The sequence below is a fragment of the Pseudorasbora parva genome, chromosome 5 (assembly GCF_024679245.1).
Source record: "Pseudorasbora parva isolate DD20220531a chromosome 5, ASM2467924v1, whole genome shotgun sequence".
Lineage (NCBI taxonomy): Eukaryota > Metazoa > Chordata > Actinopteri > Cypriniformes > Gobionidae > Pseudorasbora > Pseudorasbora parva.
Genome location: NC_090176.1, coordinates 51,255,852 through 51,280,133, shown reverse-complemented (window position 1 = coordinate 51,280,133; position 24,282 = coordinate 51,255,852). Strand labels below are relative to the sequence as shown.

General features: G+C 45.4%; 1 protein-coding gene across 1 annotated transcript in view; it reads left to right on the top strand.

The window, feature by feature from the left end:
• Positions 1 to 7,697: 7,697 nt before the first annotated feature.
• The window catches only part of LOC137075755 (uncharacterized), a 32,638-nt gene continuing 16,053 nt past the window's right edge, over positions 7,698 to 24,282 (top strand). The window contains exon 1 of the mRNA XM_067444686.1: positions 7,698 to 7,828. Within this exon, the coding sequence (XP_067300787.1) occupies positions 7,783 to 7,828 (46 nt within the window). The 5' untranslated portion in view covers positions 7,698 to 7,782. The remainder of the gene's footprint in view (positions 7,829 to 24,282) is intronic.

The following is a 24,282-nucleotide window of genomic DNA, read 5'->3' as shown; positions in this document are numbered from 1 at the left end:
AGACGTGGAAGAAAACGGAAGACAACCATCAAAATGGATAGAAGAATAACCAGAATGGCAAAGGCTCAGCCAATGATCACCTCCAGGATGATCAAAGACAGTCTGGAGTTACCTGTAAGTACTGTGACAGTTAGAAGACGTCTGTGTGAAGCTAATCTATTTTCAAGAATCCCCCGCAAAGTCCCTCTGTTAAAAAAAAGGCATGTGCAGAAGAGGTTACAATTTGCCAAAGAACACATAACCGGCCTAAAGAGAAATGGAGGAACATTTTGTGGACTGATGAGAGTAAAATTGTTCTTTTTGGGTCCAAGGGCCACAGGCAGTTTGTGAGACGACGCCCAGACTGTGAATTCAAGCCACAGTACACAGTGAAGACAGTGAAGCATGGAGGTGCAAGCATCATGATATGGGCATGTTTCTCCTACTATGGTGTTGGGCCTATTTATCGCATACCAGGGATCATGGATCAGTTTGCATATGTTAAAATACTTGAAGAGGTCATGTTGCCCTATGCTAAAGAGGACATGCCCTTGAAACGGTTGTTTCAACAAGACAATGACCCAAAACACACTAGTAAACGGGCAAAGTCTTGGTTCCAAACCAACAAAATTAATGTTATGGAGTGGCCAGCCCAATCTCCAGACCTTAATCCAATTGAGAACTTGTGGGGTGATATCAAAAATGCTGTTTCTGAAGCAAAACCAAGAAATGTGAATGAATTGTGGAATGTTGTTAAAGAATCATGGAGTGGAATAACAGCTGAGAGGTGCCACAAGTTGGTTGACTCCATGCCACACAGATGTCAAGCAGTTTTAAAAAACTGTGGTCATACAACTAAATATTAGTTTAGTGATTCACAGGATTGCTAAATCCCAGAAAAAAAAAATGTTTGTACAAAATAGTTTTGAGTTTGTACAGTCAAAGGTAGACACTGCTATTTTTTTGAACACACCCCTTTCAACCAATTGCCCAATTGCACAGCCTTAAGAGCGTGCATATCATGAATGCTGGGTCTCATTTGTTTTCTGAGAATCTACTGAACCTACTGGTAACTTGTTTGCCACGTAGCAATAAAAAATATACTAAAAACCTTGATTATTCTGGTTAGTCACATTGTACTGCTATTATTTTGAACAATACTGTATTTATCACCATTTTATTTTTATTTTTTTTAATTCTTTTTACTATTTTAATTATCCTTCTTATTTCTCATGCATATGTTATCACTATTTTAATTCATTTCTATGTAAAGCAGTTTGAATTGCCATTGTATGAAATGTGCTGTATAAATAAACTTGCCTTGTCTAGTGTAAAAGCATAAGCCTGTCTCTCAGTCTCTCCCATACCAGACTGCGTTCAGGATTTTTATTTCTTATGCACATGTTGTATCATCTTTGTATTCTCTTAATTCCTTTTTATAACTGTTTTACAGTAACCTGTGTGCCACTGTATGTCCGACTGATTGCACTTTATGCTATTTTCTGTGGTTAGAGCTGTCTGCGTTCGAGGACAAGCGTAAGCAATAGGCACACTCTGAAGTGTGAAGTTTGAGAAACCAGCCTCTGAGAGTGTTAAAGGCTGATGGAGGCTGGTGGTCAAGGGAAGTTGTTATATGCCAGTGCTGTGTAATGGCCTGTGCTTCTGATGTATAATGCACGCTCTCGTGTAAGAGCGGTGATGAGGTGGATGATGCTTAATATTACCTTATCGGAAAAGATCTATTTATCTCTTAAATGATGAGGAACAGATGCACAACTCATGTACAGATGATATCTCCTTAAATAACTGCAATTGCAGGATTCAAACAGAGATGGTGACACAGAGGCAAAGCTTGCAGACTGCAACTTTAGGCAGGTTACTTAGGGTGCGTTCACACTTGTAGCTTGGTTAGTTTGGTTCGTTTGGTCCGGACCAAAAAACAAAAACAAAACATATAGTCCTGGGGCCTGTACCATGATGGTAGTTTAACAAACTCAGGGTTAAAGGATTAGTTTTGAGTTGACAAAACCAAACCATTGTATTAAAGCTTTGTTGGTCCCATGATGCTGATCATCAGCTTTGATCAGGCTTTGATCCTGAGTTCAGGAGTTTAGCTGTGACATCATCAGTGAACAGCCAATCACACGCTGTGACATCAGCAGTTAACAGCCAATCACACGCTGTGGAACTGAGATTCACTTCTCACGAGAGAAGCAGTGAGATTAATTTCTCTCTTCTGCAGAATATTGCATGATTGAAAAATATTGAGAATTAAAATAAAAAAAAATACACATAAAATAAGAAAAGCTGTCTATGAAAGAGGACAACTTTAAGAAAAAATAGTATATGTCAATGCAAGTAAAAGTTATGAAGTTAGTTTACTTGATATAGAGAAAATTGAACATTTAAACTCAGTAAGCTTCTTTTTTTAATAGGCTAGTTTTATTTATTGATTTTAAAGCTTATCCATATGACTATGCAGGGGATGTAATTTATATGACTTATGTATTAATTTTAACAAAGTGCCTATTAATGATTGATTAACTAAAATTATAAATGTGTAATTGATTAAAGGTATGATAATTACATAAATCATCTAAATCATTCAAAATTATTATTTTTTTATAAATAAGCATTGTTAAAAGCCAGACGATTTAGTCTTTAAAAACCCTTTACAATGCAGTGACCTTTAATTTGGAGCAGAAACAGGGGAGTGACTTTATTGCATCAGAGGCGTGTCACTTTACTCACAGCTGATTGGCCCAATTTCAGTTTGAGATCTCTTATCCAGAACATAGCCTGCCCCAGAGCAGGTTAGCCGTGGAGCGTAAGTTACTATGGCGATGAACACAGCTAAAAGCCAAACCACTTTAATGGTACCTAAAACCCAGGATTGGCACAAACTAAGCTTAAACAAATCTGGCTAGCCAGCTAAACCAGCTTCATGGTACAGGCCCCTGGTCCGCTTAGCGTTCACTTTAGTGTACATATGGCATTATTTTACCCGCTGAGAACTCATGAAGAGCTCATAAAATGTTCAAAACATTCAAAACATTACCAGGATTTCCTCCGTTGTCCAGAAAAGAGACGGCCGTTCTGTCGTCTGTACCTGCTAATGGGCAACAGGTCCTTTGATGAGTAGAATCAGGTTTGCTTTTTGTGCGTTTTTTCTAGCATTTTCGAAACATGCTCGTCAGACTAAATATTGATGAGGCTCTTTGGTCCGTTTAGCGTTCATATATCAATCGAACCACACCAGAATTGGTTTGGAAGCGGGCCGAGACCCATCATCTTTTTAGCGCTCTCGGTCCGCTGGTTTGGTGCGCACCAGGGTTCGGATGGCAGCGTTCACATATGTTCAAATGAACCGCACTAAACGAGCAATCGCACCAGGGTTCGGTTTAATCCAACCAAACATGACAAGTGTGAATGCACCCTTAATCTTTTAAATATATGAAATCATAAATCAGGGGAACCAAAGCTAACTACTTTAAATATATATATATATATATATATATATATATATATATATATATATATATATATATATATATATATATATATATATATATATATATATATGTGCAAAAGGCCAGGTTGTATTTGGACACTGGAGGATATAGACCAATCAGGGCACTCTATTGCTGCAACGTCATCAGAGCAAAAACGGAAGTGGATGGCAGATAGTGATCAGTACATGTTAGTACATGCAGGAGGGTGAAAAAAACATCAGCTGCTTTCTAGTTCAACATCTGCATTTTATCAGCACAGAGCACAAGTTAAAGGAACTCTATGTAAGAAATGTATTTCAATGAATCATAAAATGGCCCTGATATGTCACTAGACATTAAGAAATCATGTTAATCTCAAATTCTTCTATCACTGACAACAGTAGTCCGGCCAGGATATTGTCATTATGAAGTTGTTGTTGCAGCCCTCAACTGATGTTGATGATGTCATGTTGTGTTTTGGCCTGAAGCTCCACCCTCCACCGATCGACCAATCACGAAGTCAGTAGTGTTTGGGGTTGCCAGATCTCCTCTAGTTAGCACAGCTGCAGATCTACAAACGTTCTGCTGATCCTGCAGCCAATCTGGCAACCTCGAGTCAGGGGGAGGGGAGAGGGGATAGTGATTGCAATACCAGTTTTAGCCACAATCTTACATACACTTCCTTTAATGTTGGGTTACCGTGTGTGTGCATGTATTGCGTTGTATTTCTTGCTTATTGTTAATAGATCAGCTGGTTTATTCCTCAGAGTAAAGAAGTAGCCAATTAGTTTGTATACCTTGCATTACGTGCAATATGTTTCTGAGTTATGTTGACAAGACATGTTTGGGTATGTCGTATATCATGCTACTATTGTATGTGAACGTTATTCTGAGATTATTATTAATGCGCAGTGATCAGCTGCTTATCACATGCATACCGCATGCCCCATTCATGCGTTAGTAGCGCCCTCTTGTGGATATGTACCGAATTATCAGTCAACATTATGCAGTAATGTTGTATTAAGGTCATCATATTCTTAAAGCTACACTGTGTAACTTTTTTATTTTATTCTTAGCTAAAAAACACTTAGTTATTTCAAAAATATATGAGCTCATTAATGTATATTTACTTCTTTCAAGTAATTAAGTATTCTCGTAAGTTTATAATATGCCATTGAAAACACATACGGGTGAGGGGTTCGAATGCCGGTCGCCATGTTGCCCCTCCATCTTGAAAGTACAGTAGCCAAAGAGGGACATACCCGTAAACTCAAGCTTCGCCTTTCGCATTTTAACACTCGATGGCACCGTGTCGAATGTGAAGAGGGGGATTGCCGTGTTAATCTTGGACTAAATTGGCCACCGTAGGAGTTAAAACGAAATTACAATTGAGATGAACAGAAACTAATAGTCACTGGATGGTCATATAGCTTTACACCGCTAGATGGGGGAAAATATCACACAGTGTAGCTTTAAGTTAATATATAGACTACTACTGTTAACTATTTAAAGGATGGTTATGTTTGCAGATCTGTATGTATGTGCATAAATATAGATATTTATTTCAGTTGATTTTCCTGTTCAATATTTTAAGCCCCTTTCACACTGCACGTCGGACCCGCAATATTTCCGGAGCATTGCCGGGTCGCCTTCTGTGTGAAAGCAACCACGTCCCGGCATTGATTACCGAATTCGACCCGGGACGAGCGCTGTGTGAACAAAAGCCGAAACTAATGCCGCAACGTGTACGTAGTTATCGTGCGACTCCTAGAGCTTGTTTCTTCAATAATACAACCCTGCAGTGCCAGAAGAGCTCGTCGGTGTTTTAAACGCAGAGAGTGTTCGTATACAAAAGAAACTAAAATTAAACAAGCAGAAATGAGCGCAAACTGGACACAAGTCAAGACCACGGAGCTCCTTACTATCCGCGCTGAAGCGGAGATCGCTCGCCGTTATACATCACATCAGGATGTCACGTGTCAACTCGACCCGGGACCGTTACGGGTTGTGTGTGAAAGCGCACATATATTACGGTAATTCGCTGGCAGTGTGAATGGACCAAATCTAGCGGCCAGGGAACAAATGCAGGGTCGCATTATCCGTGTATTTGCCGGAATCGCAGTGTGAAAGGGGCTTTTTTACAGAACCACACATGTATGCCTAAGTTTCTTCAGTAAAGTACTCATCTACCTTCTGCTGCATTTATCTCTTCAATTAAGAACCTCATTCAGTCCTGACCGACTGCCTGCTGTGTTTCGCACCCCTTTATATTAATATTCAAACACTTCAATGAACTCCTTCGATTCAATATATATATATATATACAGTCTTGTTCAAAAACTTAGCAGTACAATGTGACTAACCAGAATAATCAAGGTTTTTCATATATTTTTTTATTGCTACGTGGCAAACAAGTTACCAGTAGGTTCAGTAGATTCTCAGAAAACAAATGAGACCCAGCATTCATGATATGCACGCTCTTAAGGCTGTGCAATTGGGCAATTAGTTGAAAGGGGTGTGTTCAAAAAAATAGCAGTGTGGCATTCAATCACTGAGGTCATCAATTTTGTGAAGAAACAGGTGTGAATCAGGTGGCCCCTATTTAAGGATGAAGCCAACACTTGTTGAACATGCATTTGAAAGCTGAGGAAAATGGGTCGTTCAAGACATTGTTCAGAAGAACAGCGTACTTTGATTAAAAAGTTGATTAGAGAGGGGAAAACCTATAAAGAGGTGCAAAAAATGATAGGCTGTTCAGCTAAAATGATCTCCAATGCCTTAAAATGGAGAGCAAAACCAGAGAGACGTGGAAGAAAACGGAAGACAACCATCAAAATGGATAGAAGAATAACCAGAATGGCAAAGGCTCAGCCAATGATCACCTCCAGGATGATCAAAGACAGTCTGGAGTTACCTGTAAGTACTGTGACAGTTAGAAGACGTCTGTGTGAAGCTAATCTATTTTCAAGAATCCCCCGCAAAGTCCCTCTGTTAAAAAAAGGCATGTGCAGAAGAGGTTACAATTTGCCAAAGAACACATAACCGGCCTAAAGAGAAATGGAGGAACATTTTGTGGACTGATGAGAGTAAAATTGTTCTTTTTGGGTCCAAGGGCCACAGGCAGTTTGTGAGACGACCCCCAGACTGTGAATTCAAGCCACAGTACACAGTGAAGACAGTGAAGCATGGAGGTGCAAGCATCATGATATGGGCATGTTTCTCCTACTATGGTGTTGGGCCTATTTATCGCATACCAGGGATCATGGATCAGTTTGCATATGTTAAAATACTTGAAGAGGTCATGTTGCCCTATGCTGAAGAGGACATGCCCTTGAAACGGTTGTTTCAACAAGACAATGACCCAAAACACACTAGTAAACGGGCAAAGTCTTGGTTCCAAACCAACAAAATTAATGTTATGGAGTGGCCAGCCCAATCTCCAGACCTTAATCCAATTGAGAACTTGTGGGGTGATATCAAAAATGCTGTTTCTGAAGCAAAACCAAGAAATGTGAATGAATTGTGGAATGTTGTTAAAGAATCATGGAGTGGAATAACAGCTGAGAGGTGCCACAAGTTGGTTGACTCCATGCCACACAGATGTCAAGCAGTTTTAAAAAACTGTGGTCATACAACTAAATATTAGTTTAGTGATTCACAGGATTGCTAAATCCCAGGAAAAAAAAATGTTTGTACAAAATAGTTTTGAGTTTGTACAGTCAAAGGTAGACACTGCTATTTTTTTGAACACACCCCTTTCAACTAATTGCCCAATTGCACAGCCTTAAGAGCGTGCATATCATGAATGCTGGGTCTTGTTTGTTTTCTGACAATCTACTGAACCTACTGGTAACTTGTTTGCCACGTAGCAATAAAAAATATACTAAAAGCCTTGATTATTCTGGTTAGTCACATTGTACTGCTATTATTTTGAACAAGACTGTACATACACACATATATATAGGCTATATGTAAGTTTTATATTTTACAACTTTTACTTTTGGCTCACAGACTTCAATCAAGTTTGATTTTTGGCCCTTTTTTGTAAAAAGTTTGGCCACCTCTGATCAAGAGGAAGTTGATGCTTACTGGAACTCAAAGTGACAAATTTCAGAGTGTGAATAATCAGAAAGGAAGAGCTATAAATGATCACACGCATTAACACTTATAGATGTACAGTTATTTTAGATGTTGGTGGCGTTTCACATCATTTTTCCACAGAGCAGCTTCACATCAGCACGTCTGTCATTTTATTACTGAAGCAGTTTTGAAGAGTTTGTCTTCTCATATTTGTGGACTGAAACCGCTGAAGATGTTTTGGACTGTTTTGTTCTGTTTGTGTTTCTGGCGTCTGGATGGTGAGTTTTAAATGTGTTTTTATGGCTTCAGCTGCTTCTGTTCTGGTCCCATGTAATAAATGACTGGTTAAATTAGTCAGAGAGGATTAACATTCACTGTCAGGACAGCACTGATAGGGGGCATTCAAATTCTAACGCAAACCCACAGAAAAATACAAACTCAGGTGACAAACGCATTTATATACAATATTTATACGAGAAAATCCCCAAAATGTAATCCTGGAAACAATTGCTGTACAGTGTGAAATCCACTACAGATACAGGAAAGAACCACAGCGGGAGCACACAGGTTTATCCATAGATAATAAAAAATAGTTAAACTTATAGTCAGTAGATTTGGAGGTGTCAGCATGAATCTAACTTCCGCAGTTCTTTCCACTCATTTGTGCATTTCTTTCTCAAAAGTAAGTTTACAATTAAAAAACCTCAAAAGCTTACAATGACTTCAGTACTTAGAGAGAGAGAGTTATGTCTGCTGAAAAATGTGGTAATCCTTAAATAATTACTATTGGGTTATTATGACCTTCACTTTAAAATTAATTTTACATTATTATATTCATGTTAATTATGAACCTGTACATGCATCGGCGTCGGAACCATTGTATGTGTGTGGGACAAAGACCCACCTACTTTATAAGACCAATGATTTTGGACCCACTCTCTTTTACCATCTCTAATGGATGCAGTGTCCGTGATGTCACCTATAGGCTTCTGAAGAGTTTTTGAAGCTTAAAGTCAGCCGTTGCGAGACGTGGGCGGAGCTTAGGTCACATGATGACTAACAGACAGCAGACAAACGGCAATCCACCTGTCACTCAAAGTGGCCACGCCCTTAATTATGCAGAACTTTAAGGCTTTATATAATGTAAACGAATGAGTTATAAAAACATTCACCCTCCTCACAGTCGTCATGAAGGGCAAAATTAGCCGTATAGACCAAAACCACAATTTGTCCCAGACTGTAAACATGTGTTTTTCTGCTGTAAAGTTGGGCATTTTAACACGAGGCTCAATGAGATTCTGCTCCTTCTGGAGCCGCTCTAGTGGCCAGACGATGAACTGCAGTTTAAGTCACTTCCGTATCGGCTTCAAGAGTGTAAGGCTGAAATTAACTAGCAGATGTTGGGCAGTCTGATTAAGGAAAGATTACTCACCGAGAATACAAAAGACACTTTCTGGATTAACATCTGAACTGTCTCTCCCGCATCATTCGAGACGTAAGTCTCACCTCAGTATCACCTAATCTAGGGGAGAGCAGGGCACAATCTAACGCTTTCTGACTGTCTCAGTTTGTGTAAATCCACTTGGGGTTTAGAGTATTTATTTTTCCCCACATTGATTGCACACGTCTAGTACAATAATGTGGTTTTGTTTCATTAAAGGGGGGGTGAAATGCTGTTTCATGCATACTGATCTTTTTACACTGTTAAAGACTTGGTTCCCTTTCAGTCGGTCACGTTCGACGTACGTCAGAACTGAACCGACGAATGGGATCTTACTTTAGAGACCAATCCTACTTCGAGCATCTAACAACGAGCCAATGAAATTTGGCATGCGATCACGCATTCCACGCTCCGCCCCGCAGCGCGGGTATAAATAGGAAGTGGAATGGTAGATCAGCGCTTTCTACTTCGGAGCCGAACAGCCTTCATTGCTGTTTCTACGAAGAGCTTTCTGACTACGAGTCGAGAATATTCCTGTGAAAGAGTTTGCCAGTGCGGGTGATACGGCGCGTCAGCGAGAGACCGTCCACTTCAGTGATAGAGTGTACAAAGAGCTGTTGGTTCGCTGAGCGTTTCCTTACACACACACATTACAGTTGGTTCGCTGGGCGCTCACACATACATATCACTGAGAGCTCACGCAGGCTTGCACTATCGAACTGCGTGGAGCCGCGGTCATCTCCCTGAGTGCTTCAGCACTAAAAGAGCAAACTTCCATTCACAAAAGAGCAACACGGTTTGACCCTGCGTCTTTTTCAAGATGTCATTCAAGCCGTGTGTTTCTGGGTGCGGTCGATTTCTGTCTCCGCTTGACGGACACGTTCGTTGTCTCTCGTGTCTGGGCGCACAGCACGCTGAGGCTGCGTTCGTGGATGAGACATGTTCCCATTGCGGGAATATGTCCATTGCAGTGTTGCGGTCCCGTCTCCAGTACCTCAGAAGAGGTGGAACACCATCGTCCATCCCCCGATCTAGTGGTCCTCCAGCTGCAAAGCAGAGGGCTACTACTTTGGCTGATGACCTTGGTGGGGACCTGAGGGTGTCGGTCAGGGTAAACCCGACGGGTCTCACGGCTCCTCGGGCCCCTCCCCCCTCCACTGTACCGGTGGAGCTTCCGGAAGGGCGCGCTGACCTCCCACGTGGAGCGCCAGTCGTCTCTTTTGGGGCTCCGGCGGAGGACCAGATGTCGGTTGCTGCATCGGGGGATGAGCTAATGGGTTCCGAGGATGAAGACTCGGCTGCGTTGCCCCCTTCGGGTGTGACAGCGTTGCCCGAGTCTGACCCGGAACTTACGGCTATGCTTGCCCGGGCCGCCGCAAGTGTCGGGCTTGAATGGAACCCTCCACCACGTCCCGAACCTTTCGCGGCTGGATGATTGGTTTCTCGGGACGGGTCGCGCTGGTTCTCAGCGTCCCGCCCCGGTGCCTTTCTTCCCGGAAGTGCATCAGGAGCTCACGAAGTCCTGGGTAGCGCCGTACAGCGTACGCCAGCGATCGACTGACTCCTCCATCCTCACCACTCTCGATGGTGGTGCAGCTAAGGGCTACGAGGGGATCCCTCCAGTCGAGCGGTCGGTTGCGATGCACCTGTGTCCTAAGACCGCTGCGGACTGGAGGCACGCCCCGCGTCTCCCCTCCCGGGCGTGTAAGTTCTCGTCCGGCTTGACGGGCAAGGCTTACGCAGCCTGCGGAGAAGCTGCATCAGCTTTGCATGCCATGGCGCTCCTGCAGGTCCACCAGGCCAAAGCGCTCATGGAACTGCACGAGGGTGGTTCCGACCAGGCAGTTATGCAGGAACTGCGAGCCGCGACGGACCTCGCCCTCCGGGCGACGAAAGTCACGGCCCGCTCCCTGGGTCGGGCGATGTCCACCTTGGTGGTCCAGGAACGCCACCTGTGGCTGAACCTGACAGACATGCGGGATTCGGACAAGGTTCGGTTTCTAAACGCCCCTGTCTGTCAGGCCGGCCTCTTCGGCGACGCCATCGAGGACTTTGCCCAGCAGTTCTCGGTGGCCAAGAAGCAGACGGAGGCCATCAAAAACATCCTGCCCCGGCGGCCCGCTGCTGCCTCCACCCAGCCGCCCGGGGCAGCCCCCCAGTCTGCTCGTCGCCGAGGGCGTCCTCCAGCGTCCGCCTCCGCCCCTGCCAAGCCCAAGCAGCAGCCTCCACCCGCGAAGCAGGGCGCCGGACGCAAGGGGGCCGCCCAACCCGTCCAAGGGCCCGCCAAACCTGCCGGCAAGCGTAAGGGGAAGCGGCCCTGAGACGGGCAGCCCAGGGAGAAGAGGAGCTGCTCTGAGGGAGATGATGTCCGCATCCCTCCCACCCCCCCGGAGGAGGACCGGGGGGGCAACACTGGTCACAACATCTCTGCCGCTGGCTCTCCGGAGTCCAGCGGTACCCACATTTTCACCAAAAGAGCAATTTCCTCTCTCTCTGGGCCCCAAGAGGGTCAGGTTGGCAGTGTGCGACGCCCACGGGCCTTGTCACTCCTTTCCTACCCTCCCGTCGCCAGGGGGCAGCTGTGTGGGCCTCGAGGACGCCCCCGGGCCTTCTCACCCACACACTGCCTCTCTTGTGAGCACTCAGTCAACACTCCGGGCCGCCCACGGGCCTTCCGGGTCGGGGCTGAGTGCTTCACTTCCCTGCCTCCGGGCAGTGGACAGCAGAGTGGGCTCCGAGGACGCCCCCGGGCCTTCTCACCCACTCTCTGTCCAAACCAGGAGTGCTCAGGCAACACTACGGGCCGCCTCCGGGCCTCCCGAGTCGGGCCAGAGTACTCCGCTTCGCTGCCCCACCCCGGGCACGTCTGTGGTGCCGTTGGTCCCGCTTGTACGGTCTCTGGGGGCCTGGCTAGGTCTCCCCAGGCCGTCTCGCTGGCTCATCCGTACCATCAGACTCGGCTACGCGATTCAGTTCGCACGCCGGCCACCCAAGTACAAGGGCATCCTCTTCACCTCCGTGCGAAGCAGCGATGCTCAAGTCTTGCGGTCAGAGATCGAGGTCCTACTGGCGAAGGACGCGATCGAGCCGGTTCCTCCAGCCGATATGAAGACGGGGTTTTACAGCCCCTACTTCATTGTGCCCAAGAAAGGGGGTGGGTTACGGCCAATCCTGGACCTGCGAGTTCTGAATCGGGCCCTGCACAAGCTCCCGTTCAGGATGTTGACGCAGAAACGCATTTTCCAATGCATCCGTCCCCAGGATTGGTTTGCAGCGATCAACCTGAAGGACGCGTACTTCCATGTGTCTATTCTCCCTCGACACAGACCGTTCCTACGCTTTGCGTTCGAGGGGAAAGCATATCAGTACAAGGTCCTGCCCTTCGGGCTGTCCCTGTCGCCCCGCGTCTTTACGAAGGTCGCGGAGGCAGCCATTGTTCCACTCAGAGAACGCGGCGTTCGGATTCTCAACTACCTCGACGATTGGCTGATCCTAGCCCAGTCGAAGGACCAGTTGTGCGAACACAGGGACCTGGTGCTCAGTCACCTCAGCCAGTTGGGCCTTCGGGTCAACCGAGAGAAGAGCAAACTCTGTCCCACACAGAGGATCTCTTATCTCGGTATGGAGCTGGACTCGGTCAACCGGACGGCGCGCCTCACCGAGGAGCGAGTCCAGTCGGTGTTGAACTGCTTGAATATGTTCAAGAGCAGGACAGCGGTCCCACTGAAATTCTTTCAGAGGCTCCCGGGGCATATGGCATCTGCAGCCGCGGTCACGCCGCTCGGATTGCTTCATATGAGACCGCTTCAACGCTGGCTCAATGGCCGAGTCCCGAGGTGGGCGTGGCAGAGCGGTCAGTACCGGGTCCCAGTGACTCCTTACTGCCGCCAAACCTTCAGCCCGTGGTCCAGCACTTCGTTTCTCCGGGCCGGGGTGCCCCTAGAACAAGTGTCCAGGCATGCTGTGCTATTCACGGATGCCTCCACCACGGGCTGGGGGGCCACGTACAACGGGCATGCAGTTGCTGGTCTGTGGACGGGGCCGCAATTGCATTGGCATATCAATTGCCTCGAGTTACTGGCAGTACATCTGGCACTCCGCCGCCTCAAGGGGCCGCTGCGTGGCAAGCATGTACTGGTCCGTACGGACAGCACCACGGCCGTTGCGTACATCAACCGTCAGGGTGGTCTACGCTCCCGTCGTCTGCTCCAACTCGCCCGCCACCTCCTCCTGTGGAGTCAGAAGCAGCTGAGGTCGCTTCGGGCCATTCATGTCCCTGGTGTGCTGAACCAGACAGCCGACGAGCTCTCTCGTCAGCCGACACCTCCGGGAGAGTGGCGACTCCACCCCCAGGCGGTCCAGCTGATATGGGACCAGTTCGGAGCCGCACAGGTCGACCTGTTTGCCTCTCCGGACTCGACCCATTGCCAGTGGTACTATTCCCTGACCGGGGGTACCCTCGGCACAGATGCACTGGCGCACAGCTGGCCCCGGGACCTACGCAAGTATGCGTTCCCCCCAGTGAGCCTTCTTGCACAGACTCTGTGCAAGGTCAGGGAGGACGAGGAGCAGGTCTTGTTAGTTGCGCCGTATTGGCCCAACCGGACCTGGTTCCCAGAACTCACACTCCTCGCGACAGCCCCTCCTTGGCCGATTCCCCTGAGGAAGGACCTTCTTTCTCAGGGACGGGGCACGCTATGGCACCCGCGTCCAGACCTCTGGAATCTTCATGTCTGGTCCCTGGACGGGACGCGGAGGTTCTAGATGGACTACCACAAGCTGTCGTAGATACCATCGCTTCAGCTAGAGCCCCCTCTACGAGGCGCCTCTATGCTCTGAAGTGGAACCTGTTCGTTGAGTGGTGCGCTTCCTGCCGGGAAGACCCCCGAAGGTGTTCGATCAGTGTCGTGCTTTCCTTCCTGCAAGATGGGTTGGAGAGAAGGCTGTCTCCCTCCACCCTCAAGGTATATGCTGCAGCAATAGCAGCGTACCATGATGTAGTAGAAGGTAAGTCCGTGGGGAAGCACGACCTAATCGTCAGGTTCCTCAGAGGTGCGAGGAGACTAAATCCTCCTCGTCCATCCTCGATACCCTCTTGGGACTTAGCTCTAGTGCTCCGAGCACTTCAGAGCCCTCCCTTCGAGCCCTTGGCGTCTTGTGAGTTGAAAATCTTGTCAATGAAGACAGTGCTCCTGACGGCATTGGCCTCGATCAAGAGGGTAGGGGACCTGCATGCACTTTCGGTCAACGAATCGTGCCTAGAGTTCGGGCCAGGTAACTCTCACGTCGTCCTGAGACCCCGGCCCGGATATGTGCCCAAGGTTCCTACCACTCCCTTCCGGGATCAGGTGGTGAACCTGCAAGCGCTGCCTTCGGAGGAGGCAGACCCAGCCCTGGCTTTGCTGTGTCCGGTCCGCGCTCTTCGCGCTTACGTTGACCGGACCCAAAGCCTTCGGACCTCAGAGCAACTCTTCGTCTGTTACGGAGGCCAGCAGAAGGGAAAGGCTGTCTCCAAGCAGAGGTTAGCCCACTGGATAGTGGATGCTATAGTCTTGGCCTACCAGTCCCAAGACGTGCCTTGCCCGTTCGGTGTAAGAGCTCACTCCACTCGGAGTGTTGCTTCTTCCTGGGCGCTGGCGCAAGGCGCCTCGCTGACAGACATATGTAGAGCTGCGGGCTGGGCGACACCTAACACGTTTGCTAGATTCTATAGCTTACGTGTAGAGCCGGTATCTTCCCGCATCCTCGCCCCCAGTGGCCAGGAGCGCTAAGTGCCCGTTCTAAGTGTCGGCTTGCGAAACGCCACTCCCGCCCTCTGGGCCGGATACGTGCGTCTATTGTCTCCAGTTGTGTTCCCCGGGAAACCGGCTAACCCTGTCGAGCTCCTCCGTCACCCCTCCGGTGCCAGACGTTGCGGACCGTCTGACGCCAGGCCTGCACCCGTATGCTTGTGAAACGTGGCTGTAGGCTGGGTTCCATATGTAGCGGTTCCCTCACGGCAACCCCATATGTGTATTCTTCCACGGTATCAGCTACCCTTCGGGCTAGCCCCGTGTCTTTCCCTCGACAGAGCCCGCTCTGTCGTCTCTGGGCGTGTTCTTTCCCCCCTTCAGTCAGGCTGGAACCACCCCAGAGACTGCCATATGTTGCACTACCCTGCCAGGTTAGTCCTTATGTGTATTCTGCCACCTCTCCTTCCCTGAAGGACGTGGCCCCGCAGCGTACCCTCTCTCTCAAGCACGAGGTAGGCACGCTTTCCCAGCGTTATCCAATAGTCATTCTGAGTGGGTCTTGCAGAAACAGCAGTGACTGTACTCCCTGCTTGGAGCCCTGACTTCCGTACCATACTAGACGGTGCAGTGCGCTCAAGCAGGACGCTGGAAGGGCCAGCATCCTGGCGTTTTCCATAGGGATCCCATTCGTCGGTTCAGTTCTGACGTACGTCGAACGTGACCGACTGAAAGGGAACGTCTCGGTTACGTATGTAACCCTCGTTCCCTGAAGGAGGGAACGGAGACGTACGTCCCGTCGCCAGATGCTGTGCTTCCGCTGGGAGTCCGGTCACCTTTCGGCTCCTCAGTAGGAAAAGCGCTGATCTACCATTCCACTTCCTATTTATACCCGCGCTGCGGGGCGGAGCGTGGAATGCGTGATCGCATGCCAAATTTCATTGGCTCGTTGTTAGATGCTCGAAGTAGGATTGGTCTCTAAAGTAAGATCCCATTCGTCGGTTCAGTTCTGACGTACGTCTCCGTTCCCTCCTTCAGGGAACGAGGGTTACATACGTAACCGAGACGATTCCCATACTAAACATGGACAAAGTTTCAAAAGTTAAGGTGGACGTTTGATGGGAGTATTTCTTTGTCAAAAATACTACTTCCGGTTAGTCATAAGTTTCGGCAAGTTTTTTGCGATCATGCGTCCCCTTTGACGTTAATGGGGGCGGAATTTCCTTGTATGGGCCGTACGGACAATTCTACCGGAAGAGCGTGAGAGAGAGAGAGAGGGAGAGAGAGAGAGAGAGAGAGAGAGAGAGAGAGAGAGAGAGCGTGAGAGAGAGAGAGAGAGAGAGAGAGAGAGAGAGAGAGAGAGAGAGGGAGAGGGAGAGAGCGTGAGAGAGAGAGAGAGAGAGAGAGAGAGAGAGAGAGGGAGAGAGTGAAAGCAACAGGCTACCCCCATCAAAGCGCTGGCTCGTAGGCTGCGCTGCACACAGGTGATGTGCACAATTACAATGTCACCAAAAAAGTGCGTTTTTGGTTGCCAGACCAAGACAGTCCTGCACAGATTCCCCAAAAACCCCGCGTTAAGGCAACAGTGGATGTAATTTGCTTTTCCGGATCAGCAACTGAGTTGCGCGAATGTTTATATCTGTTCGCTGCATTTCGGTGCCGACTGTTTCATAAACAAGGCCCAGCTCGACGCCGGATTTTCCCAATCGCCTAATGCTGAAGGATGGAGCAGTCCCAACGATAAAGGTCCCAACGTTAGAACCGCAGGCGGTGAGTGAGACTGCTTCAAATGTCTGTGTCTATGCTCATCAAGTAGCCCAAACATGATCACGTATAGTTAATTGATCAATGGAGCATGCGATGTGTAGTGCGTGTACATTTGTTTAGCTGGCCACTATATGTGTAACTTTATGTTTGTATATTGTAAGCACTCCAAACAACAATACACAAAAAGTGGGGAAATATGTTGAACTAAATAAGCGCGCGTCTTCATTCAAATGCGCTACTATTCCGTGTCTTTCTATGTACACACTAACTTAGCCTGCTGTGCAAAACCAGTCCGCTTACTGTCTACACAAACCACGCGTAAACACACACACACGTGCACAACTGCACTTCCCACTTGTACACCTTCTAAGACAAAAATACGACGATATAATTCAAGTATAAATATGTAAATAACACAAGCCGCTAAGCATATTATAAAGTTTGTGTATAACTTGTACCACATAGAGACGTCCTGCTCTAGTCGTTTTTGCTGCTGCTCCTGTTCAACTGCAGCCTCTGGGTCTGATTCCGGATCATAGATGTATGGCTGTATCTGATTAAAAGCCATATTTTTATTTTGAATAAAGTTTTTTTCCCGCTGTTAGGGATGACACAGCTTTACGATGCACTCGACTCAACACAATAGCAGCAGCGAGCACACGTCATTATTTAGCTCCGCTCACACGACGCCCCCACCCGCTCGGCTTTTTTCGGAAAGACTCGGAACAGCGCATCTTTCTTATATAATTATAAAAAAAATAAAGACTTTTCGGAGATATGCAGGATGCAATGCTACTCTATAGGTACTCAAGATTGACATGACACTGACTGAAACTGAGTGTTTCACCCCCCCTTTAATACAGTGTATACTTTTTTCTTGATTTACCCAAAAAGAATGGAAGTGAAGTGTGACAACATGCCCCATAGGTGGGGTACATTATAACATGAGCAACTGACAGATTAAAATGTTATCTGATATTATAAAAAAAGATCCAAAACAAACTAAAATATTTTATGAATAAAATACAATTATTTACTTTTGGAAATAAAAGAATGGCATTTTTTATATCATAAAAAATACACACATTTTTGATTTATGATACAGCATAGTTAAAAACAGAATAATAATGAATAATTTCTGAACATAGACTCTCAGTCATTATTTACCCTTACCTCATGGTTTCTCAAAAATAATTCATAAAACTATAGAATATAATATAGTTCTAATAGGGGCTCACTGTAACGCAGTTATAACACACCCCACCTGCGCGACTGAGATTTAAACCGCGGGTCACGTCATATATTAATATATTATTTAATTTTTGCTATATTAAAATTGTAAAATGAATGTTCTAATATCTTCCAAAGATTTTTTAGGCGCTATTTTTTCACTATATGATATGGCAACTAGTAAATACACAAAGTTTCGTCATCTTGGCATGTGTGGAACGGGTTAAACCGTGCGTTACAACTAACCCCACGTTAGGTTGTGCCCCGCGCTCCCCTACATCTTTCTCTCTCCCCCAACTTCCTTTCACGCTGAGATCACAAAAAAATTCACCCACAAACTATACAGTTTAATATGAACAATTAATATACAGTATAATACATGTTTGGTGTCATATAAATGTCTCAGTGTGATTGGTACAGAGATCTCATCCCCACAGGAGTTAACCAAAATATTGTCAATGCTTTAAGAGTTTAGAGATATTTTGCTTAATGTGTGATGGACGTGTCTCCGGCCAAATGTTCTCTACCTCCTGCCGTCAATACAGGTCTATAGGACTTGATTAATGCAAATTCCCATTGTCAACTCATGCTTACATTTGAAAGAGTTTTGCATCTTTGTCTGGGAGAGAGAATAGAGGGTACCATGTGTCAGATTTGATTGATTGATGGGGTCATACAAATTCCATAACCCCCCTCCTTCCCCCGCTCCCTCCCACCGGACTGAACACCTGTTCCTGGACACAATTTCTGGAAACCTGTTTTTATGAATATCAGTTTGACCATCTGTTTTATTACCTCCCCTACTCCTATACCCCCCCCCCCCCCCCCCCAAAGGAATTTATGACTGTTTTGGTAACTTTGTGTGTGTGTGTGTTTTTGTAAATGTTTGAAAACAATCAAAGAATGTTTCAAATGTGCTTGAACCTTTTAATATGAGTGGGGTATGTCATAGGAATAGCAGTGACAAGTATAAGATCATTGAAATCAGTTTTTTGTTAAACAAAGATTGTATTTCACATACATTTGAGCTTTTTTAGATGTCTTAAAACATTAAAAACGTCTCTGTTAAATACAAGGGTATGGTATGTTTTAAGATAAAGACAAGTTAAAGTTGTTTTCCCTTTGACATACAGCTTTTGTTAAAAAGTCAATGTTCAATCATGGTACCCTTTATTCTCTCTTCTGGGTATTTAAAGAGATATGATTAGGGCCAAATCTTTATATGGGTCAGCCAGCATTATGTCATTTTCTGAAGTCAGGTATCCATATTTTATTCTTAACTCTAGAGTATTTGATGTTATGTATGGATTATCTTTGAATTGATCATGTAATTGCTTTATGCATTTACCCGACTGTTAATAAATTATTTATTCTGATTTACTCTGGAATTAGTAACTATTAGGGGTGTAACGATACGCGTATTCGTATTGAACCGTTCGGTACGAGGCTTTCGGTTCGGTACGCGGTACGCATTATGTACCGAACGGTTCTTGGACTAATTAATTAGATTTGGAAAATAAAAAAGTGTGTGAAATATAATAATATGCGTTCAACAAGGTAGCCCAATAACCAAAACGACATAACAGGCAATGCCCCTGACACCGCCGAAGTGAAAGAAAAAAAAACACCAAATATGTTTTAGGCTGCTCAGTCAGGTGCTCGCTTACTCAGTAGGCTACACGCTGAATGCTCGTGGCAAAATGGCAATTGCGTTTAACAAACCAGAAATAGAAGATCCTCCAATAACCAACAGGTCTGGTGTTTGGGTGAACTTTGGATTCTCTGTAAGCTATGATGGTGTTGGCAAGATTGATGGATTAAAAAACAACGGTATGTCGCATTTGCTGATGGTACAGCAGCGGGAATAATTCATGTCATGTCAATCAAAGCCGACAACAAGACGATCTTGTTGTCTTTACGCCAACAACAAGACGATAAAAAGGAGAAACAGCCACAAACTATCCCACAAACTATCCCCGCAGCATTTAGACAGACATTTCCAACTTATTCAAATGGCAAAAGACATCACCGCGGCGAGTGGTCCATTTATAGCCGCGGATATGAGACCTAACGCCCGTTTCACACATACTCCGTCTGTAGTGCGTGTGCGGTGCGTATTTTTTTCCGTACCCATGTTAACGGATGACAGCTTTCAAACTGCACGCGGGTGCTGTCCGTCAGTCTGTTCCAGGAGCGTTGCGTCTGCAGCAGTGCACGGATCGTTTTCGTACCGAGTCTATTTATTGCTGCGCTGCGTTGCTGCATTAAAGTGGTAGAACATTGTTCGCATTAAAATAAACATGTACTGACGCGAAAATCTAGTAATTTCACCACAGATGCATCTCATTTAAAATATACTCTTGTTTCAAAGTCAACACATGGCTTTTTTTTTCTCAAGTAAAGCAACAAAACGACACCTTACCTGGCATTTAGGTTAAAAAAAAGTGCCATAATGGAGAGCACTCGTACTTTCTTGGAGGTGAAAAGCAAAGTTCTTTTTGACCTGCAGGATTTCTTTTAAAAGGGTGTAAAAACGAAAGTAAAGACTAGAGTCGGCTGTTTTTGAATAGACTATTGTAAGTTTCTAATTTAAAATGTTTGTGATTTAAGGCTATAAACTATGTTTAAATGTTTTGCCACTTGTGTGAGCTAAATTTTAAAGTATATAAATATGAATAAATGAATTTAATAAAATGTTGTTTAAATGTAGTAGGCTACGTAACCTGACTTCTATTAAAGAGTAAACAAAGAAAATTGGAATTCTGACGAGGCATGTTCAGTAAAAACTTTTGGATTTTAAATAAAAAATAATGAATAAATGCTGTGTTTGTGATATGCAACAGCGGATCAGTTGCGGACTGCAAACGCAGCATATGTAAAGCACTACAGGGTGTGGGGCTCCTGCAACGCACACGCAACGCAACACGCACCGCACACGCTAATGTAAAGAGCTAATGTCTTATTCCTGTAACTACATAGAAGATGGGTAAAATCATACAACAACAAAAAATCATACTTTGTTAGTTTTAATAAAATAATAATAAAAAAAGGTAATTTCTGCCAATTTTTTCTTTTTGCTGTATCTAAAACATACCGAACCGTACCGAACCGAACCGTGACACCCCTAGTAACTATCTCTAGTCAATTATGAATGGGTATAATTTCAACAAAGGGTTAAACAGAATAATTAAATGTGTGTTAACTATTAAATATAAATTACCAAATAACCAGTTGGCATTCTAAACTAAATTCGAGGTCATAAAATGGTTCAGATAAAGAGAAAATGGAATTAAATCCCTTTGCCCAACTGAAAATAGCGAACGTGCAGGAGACCTTCACCCTCCAATCATTAGCCTCAATTGGGACGATTTGGGCGGGCTTACAAGAGAAACTGGAAGGAGGTTGCCACTTGGCTTTAAACTATTGTCACTGTTAATGATTTAGTGTCTTCCCCAATTTTGTCTGGTCTAACCAGTCTTTTAGTAAACAAGACGGGATCTTTGTACTTAATGCAAATAGCATCTACAGTAACATTTTCTGGGGGAGGACCCACCCACATTTTTTTGCTTCCAACACCCATAGTAGTTCTTGTTGTCCTCTGGGAGTAAAAATAGTAATTCCTCATTAGCTAATAGTGAACTATTACATTCGACTGGACATTTTTACTTACTTATCAATTAATCAGTGTTTTTTGTTGGTTTGTAGTTATATAATGCTAATAGTGTTACTCATTTGTTCCTGTGTAGTTATTTATTAAAGGGTTGTGGGGGGGGGGGGGGGGGGGAATGCTGTTTCATGCATACTGAGCTTTTTACACTGTCTATGTTTAGGATGGGAATCCAAGTCTTTAACAAAGTTTCAAAAACTAATGTTGGACATTTGATGGAGTATTTCTGTGTCAAAGATACTCAACACTCATAAACACTGCTCTCAAGCTTCACTCATCCGTGCAACACTTCTGTCACGCCGCGCTCCACTTCATTCCTATGGGTGACGTCAAGTGACTTTAATGCGCCCGCATAGCATTCTGGGAAGGCAGCGCTACATTTGAACCGATTTGAACGCAGAAAAATCTCCACGGTCACTGCTGTCAGGACTTCAGGATATCAACAATGTTACCAAAGAAGTGTGTTTTTGACGGAGTGATCCCAGCGATAAAGGTTCACGGTCGTGCTTTAGAAGCAGGCGGTGAGTAAAACTGCTTCAAATGTCTGTGTTATTGGCTATCGTCGTGTAAGTAAACATCAGTGAACAACACAATCGTGTATAACATTAGTTAATTTATCAATGGAGCATGCGATCTATGGTGTGTGTTTAAATACATTTGTTTAGCTGACCACTATAGGTGTCAGTTTGTTTATTGTAAAACCACCCAAACATAAACCTAGCGTTCTCACAAAGCGTGCTTCTTCATTCAAATGTGCTAATGTTACTCCATTGTTGTTCTCTGTACAACATTACACTAGTCTGAAGTGCAAAACCGTTTTGCTTGCTACTGCTAAGGTTTAGTTGCATACAATACTCCATAAAACGAATCATATCCTCATAAACCACGAGTAAACAAACGCAAATGTTGACAGGCCACTAAATACAGTCCATACCACAGAGACGGACGTCCTGATGTTGTTTCAGCCTCCGGATCTGATTCTGGATCATATCTGAATTAGTTGAATCTGATTGATAGCCATGGTTTATTAGAGAAACGCTTACTTCTCCACGCTTGAGGACGTCACAACTTCTACATCACTTCTACAGACCACGTCATTCTTTAGCTCTGCCCACACGATACACCTCGTCATTCTTTAGCTCCACCCACACGATACACCTTGTGATTCCTTAGCTCTGCCCACACGATACACCTCGTCATTCTTTAGCTCCACCCACACGATACACCTTGTGATTCCTTAGCTCTGCCCACACGATACACCTCGTCATTCTTTAGCTCCACCCAAGCGATACGCCTCGTAATTTTTTAGCTCCGCCCACACGATAAACCTCATCATTCTTTAGCTCTGCCCACAAGATACACCTCGTCATTTTTTAGCTCCGCTCCACACGATACACCTCGTCATTCTTTAGCTCTGCCCACAAGATACACCTCGTCATTCTTTAGCTCCGCCCACACGATACACCTCGTCATTCTTTAGCTCCACCCACACGATACACCTCGTCATTCTTTAGCTCCGCCCACACGATACACCTTGTCATTCTTTAGCTCCACCCACACGATACACCTCGTCATTAGGCTTGTTTGAGATGAGCAAAATCTGCGCAGAACCGATCACCGGTGATCAGTGCGAGATGCATGCCGGTTAGAAAAGTGTCAGAGGGCGGTCCACCTTGCTCTGATGTCATGCTGACGTATGTCAAAAATCTCTCGCGATGGCGAGGCGGATGTGTCGGATTCTGCAGTCGAGCGCAGTTGCTCTTCACCGACTGCGCGGAGCAAAAGCACGATGGGAAACGACTTGCTGACGACACAGCTTAATGCTTATTGGTTTAAACAACCGTGATGTAGGGTTGCTTTTTAAAAAAATTGATTTTAAAACTCTGATCATGTTTTAATGTGTATAAATTATGTGTGAATATTCCCAAACTCTCGGACAGTGCGATCTCTCTGTGGGTTATGTGACTGTTGTCATATTAATAAAAATATATAAAAACATGTGTAATTAAAATAAAAATGCTTGATAAACAGGCCTTTCGAAAGGAAAAAATAACAAAAACTTTGGGTGTCTTGTTCATAATATTTATTTTCATATAAAAGCAACAGAACTTAAATTACATCTAGTTTATCAGCAACAGAGCGCACGAGTGTGAATCCCACGATATCCGCAACTGATCTCGTAGGTCTCTGATCCACTACGAGAAGAGAGAACTGTCCCGCTTGCCTGAAATTTTTTCACTCCTCCCCTCACTGCAGCCGCCTAGTCTCGCCTTTATTTCAGGCGAGGCAAGGCGCCTCTCAAACAAGCCTATTCTTTAGCTCCGCCCACACGATACACCTCGTCATTCTTTAGCTCCGCCGACACGATACACCTCGTCATTCTTTAGCTCCGCCGACACGATACACCTCGTCATTCTTTAGCTCCGCCGACACGATACACCGTCATTCTTTAGCTCCGCCCACACGATACACCTCGTCATTCTTTAGCTCCGCCCACACGATACACCTCGTCATTCTTTAGCTCCGCCCACACGATACACCTCGTCATTCTTTAGCTCCGCCGACACGATACACCTCGTCATTCTTTAGCTCCGCCGACACGATACACCTCGTCATTCTTTAGCTCCGCCGACACGATACACCGTCATTCTTTAGCTCCGCCCACACGATACCTCGTCATTCTTTAGCTCCGCCGACACGATACACCTCGTCATTCTTTAGCTCCGCCGACACCATACACCTCGTCATTCTTTAGCTCCGCCGACACGATACACCTCGTCATTCTTTAGCTCCGTCGACACGATACACCGTCATTCTTTAGCTCCGCCGACACGATACACCTCATCATTCTTTAGCTCCGCCGACACCGCCGACACGATACACCTCATCATTCTTTAG